The following is a 9,862-nucleotide window of genomic DNA, read 5'->3' on the forward strand; positions in this document are numbered from 1 at the left end:
TGAAGATACATAATAAGTGAATGAAACTTGTTGAACCTTGGCATAGAAAGGGTCTTTGTTGAACCTTTAGGGGATCTGGTGTGCTTCTAAATGGGGCTTTCATGAAAATTCATACTTTAGTCTACCCATTTTAATTTTTTTCTTTCATTTATTTTGCCAGGTGTATGCTTTTTAAATACATGGGTTTGAATTCAAGGTCTTGCACTTGCTTAGATGGTGCTCTACCACTTGAGCCATGACTTCAGCTGTTTTACTTTCATTACTTTTTGAATAGGGTCTTGTTTTCTGCCAAGGTTGGCCTGCACCACAATCCTATTTATACTTCTCATGTAGCTAGAATGATATGCATGTACCACCATAGCCAGCTTTGTTATTGGTTAAGATGGAGACAATGGTTTGTCCAGGTTGGCTTTGAACTGTGATCCTCCTGATCTTAGCCTCCCAAGTATTACTATTTTGTCATCTGTTAACTCATTTGTTCTTAAGCTGTCCAGAAATCAGAGAACCTCAAGAGTCAAAACACTTCATAGGATTTCATGCATATTAGTATAGTAACTTTAAAATTGAAAATTAATGGGCAATTTATTCGAAATCAGAAATTATATCATGGTAGGCAAGCAGTATAAAAAACCAACAAAGTTTTAAGAAAGAACTAATAGAAAATGAACAGTGGGAAATTATTTTTATGTGAATTGGTAGAACTTCTCATTTAGAATAGCTGACAAACTCCCTGTTCCACACCTAGTGTTCTGCCAATAACTAGTGTGTTTGAAAACCCAATTTTATTAATATATTTATGTACTACACAAATTATTAATAAATGTGTTTTATTCTTTTTTGTTAGATTATGTCTAAGCACTTGGACAGCCCCCCAGCCATTCCTCCTAGGCAACCCACATCCAAAGTCTATTCACCACGATATTCAGTATCAGACCGGACCTCTCTCTCAGACCCTCCCGAAAGCCCTCCCTTATTACCACCACGAGAACCTGTGAGGACACCCGATGTCTTTTCAAGCTCACCACTACATCTCCAACCTCCCCCTTTGGGCAAAAAGAGTGACCATGGCAATGCCTTCTTTCCAAACAGTCCTTCTCCCTTTACACCACCACCTCCCCAGACCCCTTCTCCTCATGGCACGAGAAGGCATCTGCCATCACCACCATTGACACAAGAAGTGGACCTCCATTCCATTGCTGGGCCGCCCGTTCCTCCACGTCAAAGCACTTCTCAACATATCCCTAAACTCCCTCCAAAAACTTACAAAAGGGAGCATACACACCCATCCATGCACAGAGATGGACCGCCACTGTTGGAGAATGCCCATTCTTCCTGAATTCCTCTGAACTGGGAGGTCCAGTTTCCTGGCCCCAAATCCATTGCTGGCAATGGATGCACTGAATGTGCCAGCACTGAGGAGTTAAATGAGAACTCCAAACACTAATGACTCTACTTCAAGATGCAGTATAAGACAGTGAATTTTAAAGTAGTTTTAATTATGAAATGAAATGGTATTCCAATTTTAGTTTATGGAAAGACTGATGCAGAGGAATTGGACAACTGATTGCACCTGAAAGCCAATTGAAGGGACTTCTCATTGCCAATAAGCAAGTCCTTACTTTGTGAAGTGATCTTTACCGTTAAAGGGACGGGAACATAGTCTAGTGTCCAGCAGGCCCACATGATGACAGTTTTTATAATTCAAAATATTATGCACTTTTAAAAAATTCTTAAACAGGGATTTTACTATCATCCTTTGTTTTCCTTTGCTTTACTCTTCTACTTTAGAATATTTTCATAAAAAATCATACAAAGGACTGTGAGGAAAGGCTGTGGTACCTGACCTTGTTGATATCAAGGCCCAGCACTGTACAGCAGTCCTGTTTACAGATTATTACAGTGAATTGAATGGGTACCGAGGCTTCACCAAAGAGGTACTTTTTGTTGTTGTTGTTGTTTTAAAAATAATTATACCGATTTTAAGAACATTCCCCATCTGTCCCCCCACACAAACAAAACGTGGTGGTGTTGCCTTCAAAGGAGAAGTTTTGTGTCATTGACACAATGGAAGAACTTTTGAAGAATTGTTACCGTCAAGTATACTACTTAACATTTAGGAGACTGTTAACCTACACTAGATTGTCCCCCCTCCCCCTTTTCCCACAAAGGTTTACTGGTAAGACATGTCCTGGCTCGTAGCTGTCCCTCTAACCATACTATGGAAATGTAGGCACCCAATGTGAAATGGAGCACTTGCTGGGCATCACTGACACCATTCATATTTTACTTGTAGTCGAGTAGTCAGCATACCTAGACTTACCTTCTTGCATTGCCTAGATCATGTGTATATAATGAATGTTATATAATATACCTGGCAGGTCTGTTTTAATTTAATTGAATAAAAATACAAATACCTTGTTTGGCTGGCATATATTAAATTATTATATGGAGAAAATGGTTGATTCTTTTTTCATTCAGTTGAAACACACACACGAGCACTAAGCATAGAAGCACGTATTGTGGTACGCCCTGGTTACTATTTTTGGATATATGTATTAATCTTTAAAGAATGACCTAAAGTTGCAGTTTGACGTGTAGGAAAATACTTGATTAGAATAGGATGGATCTCTTTAAAGCAGAACTTTACAGTTTTTGTTTTGTTTTTTTCCTAAGCAACATGTATACAGTTTTCAGGTTTATATTGAACATTCTACCTTGCTTCAGGTCTTCTGCTCTATCAAAACTCTTCATTCTAGAACATCTACCTACATCATTGAAATCTTAATGTGGATTATTCATTAAGCCTATGTACTGCTCTTCTAAGTCTAACAAATACTGTGACTGAAATGCATGCAACTTGTTGAAGAGAAAAATGTTTTATTATTCTCAACTATAATGTCTGTGAAATGTGAAGTATTCCATCCTTAGAGCATCATCAGTATCTGCATGTGTCCGCTGAATAATGAAGCAACATTTCAGCATTTCTGTTAACCATGTGGTTAGAAGTGCCACATCATGGTGGACACTTAGTACTTTAATAATTTTTTGTCATATTTATTAGAGCATTAAATGTACATCATGATAGTACAATGTATAGTCCTATAAGACCAGAAAGTATGTTAATTGCATCATTAAGCAGTCCATCCTATCATATCCTTTCTTATTTATTTGTTAGAGTTGAGTCTTTTTTGTTTAGTATCCCTGCCATTCCTAAAATAGTAGCCATTTTTTCTTTGTAATAATGTCTCCTCTTTAAAAAGTGTCCTAAGATGTTGATTTCAAATCCCCTCTTGGATGCAAAGTGTTCATATGAGCATTCATTTAATGAATATTATCTATGCCTACTTAGTATTGCTGCTACAGTTAATTGTGATACACATTTCAGAATCTCCCATGGCTTTTTATTGGGCCAGCCTAACTGTCTATAGGATTATCCTTTTTATGACTTACTGTTTTTTGGCTATCCCATCCTTACTCCAAACGAGAACCTGAGAAAAGTCACATTGGAGTCACATTCAGTATCACTGGCGAGTGTGTTAACCTTCAGTAAGGTGATGACCACCTCATCCTATAAAGAAAAACTGGATTGGAATTCTAATTCTATTTCTCCCAAAGGGAATCATTCTTTTACCCCGTGGTTCTAGGAGACCACTTCACTGTGCAACAGTTTTATATGCATTGTGAATAGAGGATATTTTTATTCTGAAGTGTGGCATTTGGATAAAAATATTTTCTGTTGTAGTGGTAACTGAGTAGAAAAATGCCAGTTGAATGCCCTTATGTGGAGGTGAAAAACTGTATTCTTTTTCTTATGTGAAACATTATGTAGCTAATAAGTTTCTCCTTAGTAGTAACTAAAATGAACTTAATCAGGGACAAGCAGTGGCAGAAAAAAAATAAATGCATCATTACAAAATTTGGCTTTTTGAATCCAAGACATAAGGTAATCAGTGCAGCATGATCTTTTATTACCCACATTCCAAAATGTGGAATATTGCATTATCTTTGGATCACAAAATGAAAGGGATATTTCAAGGCTGAACTTAACTTAGTGGGCTTATAACCAATATAATACGAAGGGAAGCTTTTCACATCGTAAGCACTTTCTAAAACAAGAACAGCTAATGTTTTCAAACATTCAAAACCTGAGGTCATATATTTCTCAGTCCTCCAAATGTAAGACTATAAATGAGTCTTAAACAATTGAAAGTTTGCTTAACTAAAGATTGTTGGGCATCAAAGTATATGTAAGTAGGTTTCTATAACTCATGGATGTATTTTAATGAGTGCGTTGAGAGTATACACACACACAATCAGCAAAACAGTCTAGCAGCAAGTACTATTTCAATGGGAGGCTATATTATGGTTCTGAATTCTTTCTTAATGTCATCAAAAATCAGTTTATACAAAACAAAAATTCATGGGTATTTATTGATCATAATCCTTTGTAATTCTCAAGTTTAGCTCACTTCAATCTTTAATTTCACTGTCTCAATATGATGACTTAAATTCAGATTATTTAGTGGCTCAGCAATATAAATGGAGGAGAGTTGTCTCAATTTTCTAGTATTGTACATACTGAGGAAGCTTTTTTTCTTTTTCAGATTCAGAAACAGTTATTTCTTGGTATTCTGCTGCTGTGGATAGGTTTACCTATTCTTTTGACCTATATTGTGTGACTATTGAGGATTATAAGTGTATTGAACATTAATCTTTACCATTAATTACACAATACAAGGTTAATGTTGGTTTGGCTGAAAGAATTATGGAGTAAAGTTGTAAGGGAAAATGATGACTTTGTTCAGTATTTTCTCTTTAGAAACATTCACTACTTTTAAAATCATTTCAAAATCCCCTATACATGAGCCCATGAAATATTCTGAGTTTGAATTAAGAAAAAAAAGCATGAAGTCTATGATAAATGTAAACAACAAAAGTACTTGTATCTTCTCTTATAAATTTCATGCCTTATTTTCCATTTATGACACCGTAAAGTGCATTTTCTGTCAACTGTGAGCAAATTTCCCTTTTGCCTTTAATGAAAATAGTGCATTAAATAGCCAATTGCTGCAATTATAAAGCAAGCTAGCTAAAGGTGGGTCACATTGGACTGCCACTCAAAGAATCAAGATTCATAAAGATGGAAGTTACGTGTGGTGTGGCTTAGAGCGCGCGCACCTGTGCCAGATGCATGCCACTTTCAGTAGCTGCCAAATGTGCCTTTAATTAAGAACATCTCTTAATTTTTTTCTTCAGATCAAGTCAGCATTTGGGGGCGGGATTAGGGCAGGGGACTTTGGGGTGCAAATACCTGGTGAGACCACCAGACAATTTGTTTGTCAAAGTGACATGTATAATTTTAGTTGAGATGTGTCTGTTTATATGTGTACTTGCCTTTGTTTAGTAGCACGGTTATTTGCTAAGATAATTGTCAAAAAATGCTCTGTCTTACTTTGATGTAAGAACAAAGTGTGGTCTATACATCTACTATGGCCTTTGTACCTAACCATGTTTGTAGGTAATCTTTGTACTCTGTGTGCAGCAGTATTTGGTTTGCGTTTAAAGTGAAAATAATGGCTGTTATTTTTCTGGCATTACTAAGATAAACTGAAAAATAATAAAGAAAAATGCCTTACATAGCCCACAAGTGTATTATTTTTGCATGTGTTTATTTGAAAGTGCAGTATTTTTTAAGTCATTAGTGATTGTTATTTAGCTTAAACTTGCCATGGAGAAATATTTTGCATTTCTTTATGGTCTTACTTTGAGGATACTTTTTTTCTCTAAAGTCAGTGTAAAAGGATAAAAGAAGTTCAGTATTTTCTAATGTGTCACATGCTATTACTGTCTTGAGTGACAAGTCCTTGGGTTAGAAATTAGTAAAGTGAGCTGGGTACCGGTGGCTCACGCCTGTAATCCTAGCTAATAAGGAGGCTGAGATCTGAGGATCATGGGTCAAAGCCAGCCAGGGCAGGAAAGTCTGTGAGACTCTCATCTCCAGTTAACCACCAGAAAACTGGAAGTTGTGCTGTGGCTCAAGTGGTAGAGTGCTTACCTTGAGCTGAAGAGCTGAGGGACAGTGCTCAGGCCCAGAGTTCAAGCCCCACAACCAACCCCCACCCCCCCCAAAAAAAATTAGTAAAGTGAGTTGGATGTCATTGGCTCATACCTGTAAGCCTAGCTATTTAGGAGGCTGAGATCTGAGGATTGAGGTTGAAGCCATCTGGGACAGGAAAGTCTGTGAGATTTATCTCCAATTAAATCACAGAAAAAGCCAAAAGTGCTAGCCTTGAGCAAAGGGAGCTCAGGGATAGCACCCAGGTCCGGATGTCAAGCCTCAGGACTAGCAAAAAAGAAAAGAAACAAACTAGTAAGGTGGCTTGTGTGTACCTGAATGAAGTTTCAGAGAGCAATTTACATTTTCAAAAGAAGTTTTAGAATACCCAATTAGGTTTTTTGGCAGGCAGTTTGCTGAGACTTGCTGGAAAGAACGAGACAGTTTGACTTCAAAACTGTTCCTAGGCTAGGCTTGCACAGATAAGAACTGGTGTCAGCTAACCAATTAGGTAAATATGAAGTCATTCAGAATGGACTATATAACATAGAAATCGAAGAATCCTTACAGATCCAAGCTACCTTCTTAAAAATAGATGCTGGTGAGCCTGGAGAAGTAACCTGACTGGCATCATGTAGCCCGTGGACTTGTCTGGATTGAGGCCACTGACAGTGTTCATCTCTGCTATTTGCAGGACTGCTTTCAAGGATGCCTAAAATGAATTGGTGATTCCCTGACAATGCTGCTTCCTGTTGTGTTTTTTTTTCTAGTTTAATAAAAATTTTTGTTTTGTAAGATGCTTTTAGCTTGCCACTGTGAAATCCAGGCATGTGTTACTGATACATTACTGTAGGTAATCAATTTAACAGTGTTAATTAATATTAATCTGATTTAATTCTGAATTTGCTCTTAAAACATCTTTAACCAGATGACCTTTTTTTCTACTTGTTTTAACTATGTTAGGTCATCATAGATTGTGGGCAGTTAAGTTTCGAGAGCAAGAATATGGGAGCCAGTCCCACAGTTGAGACAGACTTTTTGCAGATTTGATAGAATATAATTCCCCAAAGACAGTTATATCCATTCTAACACTTTAAGACTCCTGAACTTATTGGAGACAAGGAAAAATTTACAGTCTATTTAGAAGCTAATTTCTCTACATCAATAACTCATCAAGAAAGGGAAGAATCGTATGGCAGAATAAGGTGCTTTGGAATTGGAGCTGTTCACATGAGTGGTCTGGTTTTCATCTATACAAGAAGGATGACATACCTACCTAGGACTTCTATGACATTTAAAGGTAAATATCTGGAAAACATAATTCCTTTCACAGCATAGATGCTTTTAACAGATGATAAAGTTATGAGGGATATGTTTTCAAGGTTTGCCTGATTTTTAAAGCTTTTAAGAGGTAGGTTATCCTGACTTTATTTGTATATTTGGTTGTAGGGCTTGAACTCAGGGCCTGGATACTATTCCTGAGCTCTTTTGCTCAAGGCTGGCACTCTACCACCTTGAGCCATGGCTCCACTTCTGGTTTTCTGGGGGTTAATTGGAGATAAGAGTCTCACAGACTTCCCTGCCTGGACTGGCTCTGAATCATGATCCTCAGCCTTCTGACTAGCTAAGATTATAGGCATGAGCAATCAGTGCCTGGTGTTGACTTGTTTTTGTTTTTGTTTTGTTTTTAGGGTATTCTTTGCCATTTATCATCACTTAAATTGATTTTGCATGACCTTGCATTGTAAGCATTTGATAAGGACTCATCTATCAACAAATATTTATTACTCCAAGTACAGTTCTGGTTTAAGAAATACAACAATGAACAAATACCCATCTCATCATGGGATTTATAATCTAGTGAGATGTAGACAAGTAATAAGCACAATAAATAGGATATTATACATTAGAATGTTGTAACTGCTATGAACAGAAAAACTACAAGTGACAGCATGGGGATATGGGAAAGTGAAGTTTAAATGGAATGGGCAGAGTCTGCCTTAAAAAGGCAACATATAAATAAAGGCTGTAGGAAGTAAAGGCATGAGACATGCAAGTATCTGAGGTAAGAATATGCCAAGTCAGAGAAAAACTAGTTCAGAAGCAAGGCAGGAGCATAACTAGTGTATCAGTAATAATGAGGCTGCTTGTTTGGGTAGAAGAATGCATGTAAGTAGACTAAAAGTGGGCATGATCAGGTATAACATCTAGCTCAAAGCACCAAATGCTGTGATAATGATTCTGGCTTCTGTTTGAAAAGAAGAGATCCTTTAGAGATTTGAGCAGAGAAGTGATGTGACCTAATTTACTTTCTGACTACTCTTGAGAATAATAAGAGGTTAATAGAAGGAACAGAAAGGCCAATGCAACAGGTAGTGGAGGTGGTTAGAAGAGTTCAAGTCAAAACAGTTTACTGATGGACTGGATATGGGGTAAGAATTGTCAAGGGTGGTTTCAAGACTAGGTTTGAACAAATTGAAGGCTATGGTTATGATTAACTGAAAAGGGAAAGTTATGACTTGAACACAAGTAGATCAGATATCTTAAAAGAGATCAAAGAGGCAGTTGGAGATGTTCATCTAGTTTGGGAAGGAGTCTAGACCAAAGATAATAAAATTAGTAGTCATTTTCATAGCCACTTTTTGTATGATAATGCAGATCAAACTCAGGGCATGTCTGGCACACACTCTACCACTGAGCTACATTCTTAGCCCATAAAGCCAGCAGACTGAATGAGATCGCCTAAGAGACTCTGGGCACTCTAACATCAAAGGAATAAGGGAGCAGAAGTAACAGACTAAGAAGGAACTGTCAGAGAAGAAAGATGACAACCAAAAACATGCTGTATCCTTAGGATACAGTAAACTATTTCAGAAGGAAAAAGGGACCCAATACTTCTTGATAGAGTAAGATAACTGAGAGTGGACCATGTGTTTAGCAATGTGCATTGCCTTAGTGATCTAGACCCAAGGAGTCAGGGTTAGGGGAGGGGGAGTTAGTGAGGGAAGTGATAGGGACAATAAATAGCCTAGTGGATTTAAGAACTGTTGGTTCATTCCTATAGTCCCAGCTACAAGGGAGGCATAAGTAGGACTGTAGTCCAAGGCTGTAAGAGTAGAGGGAGTATAAGACATGAGACCCTATAAAGCAGAAAGAGGGAGGAATTGGTTTCCTCTTACAAGTGTCAAGAGAGGATTTACTTTGCCTTAATGATGGGAGGAAATAAGAGCATGTTTGGGCTGGGAAGGTGGCTCAGTGGTAGAGCGCTTGCCTTGCGTGCATGAGGCTCTGGGTTCAATTCCTCAGCACCACATAAGCAGAAAAAAAAAAGCCAGAAGTGGTGTTTGTGGCTCAAGTGGTAGGGCACTAGCCTTGAGCTGAAGAGCTGAGGGATAGCGTTCAGGCCCAGAGTTCAGGCCCCACCACCAACCAAAAAAAAAAAAAAAAAGGATGTTTGTATGCTGAATTGTTTGTCCCAAGTAGGAAGGAAAATGTGATAAGGAGAGGAAATGAGAATTAGTGTAAGTTGAAACAACCCACTTAGAAGCACAGATGTATCTAGCAACAGACCTTTACAGTAGATCCTTCAGATTAACTAGGCATTTATATGCTTGAGAAAGAAACAATACATTCCATTCCCCTGCTAAGAAATAAAGAGTATTAATTATGTCTGAAAGGAATGAGGCAAGATGATGAAAAATAACTATTGTATAGATAAGGGAAAAATTTAGATGATTTAATATTATGTACAAAGCTCTTGGGAAATAAAAGACTTTGGAACACAAGTTATTTGAGGATAAAAATGTT

The 9,862-nt window shown here is 37.5% G+C and overlaps 1 protein-coding gene across 2 annotated transcripts in view; it reads left to right on the forward strand.

The window, feature by feature from the left end:
* The window catches only part of Sos1 (SOS Ras/Rac guanine nucleotide exchange factor 1), a 108,816-nt gene extending 103,176 nt beyond the window's left edge, over positions 1–5,640 (forward strand). For both annotated transcript variants that reach the window (XM_042675413.1, XM_042675414.1), the window contains one exon: positions 845–5,640. In XM_042675413.1, the coding sequence (XP_042531347.1) occupies positions 845–1,336 (492 nt within the window). In that variant the 3' untranslated portion in view covers positions 1,337–5,640. The remainder of the gene's footprint in view (positions 1–844) is intronic.
* Positions 5,641–9,862: the final 4,222 nt, after the last annotated feature.

The sequence above is a fragment of the Dipodomys spectabilis genome, unplaced genomic scaffold (assembly GCF_019054845.1).
Source record: "Dipodomys spectabilis isolate Male_0828 unplaced genomic scaffold, ASM1905484v1 ptg000026l, whole genome shotgun sequence".
Classification (NCBI taxonomy): domain Eukaryota; kingdom Metazoa; phylum Chordata; class Mammalia; order Rodentia; family Heteromyidae; genus Dipodomys; species Dipodomys spectabilis.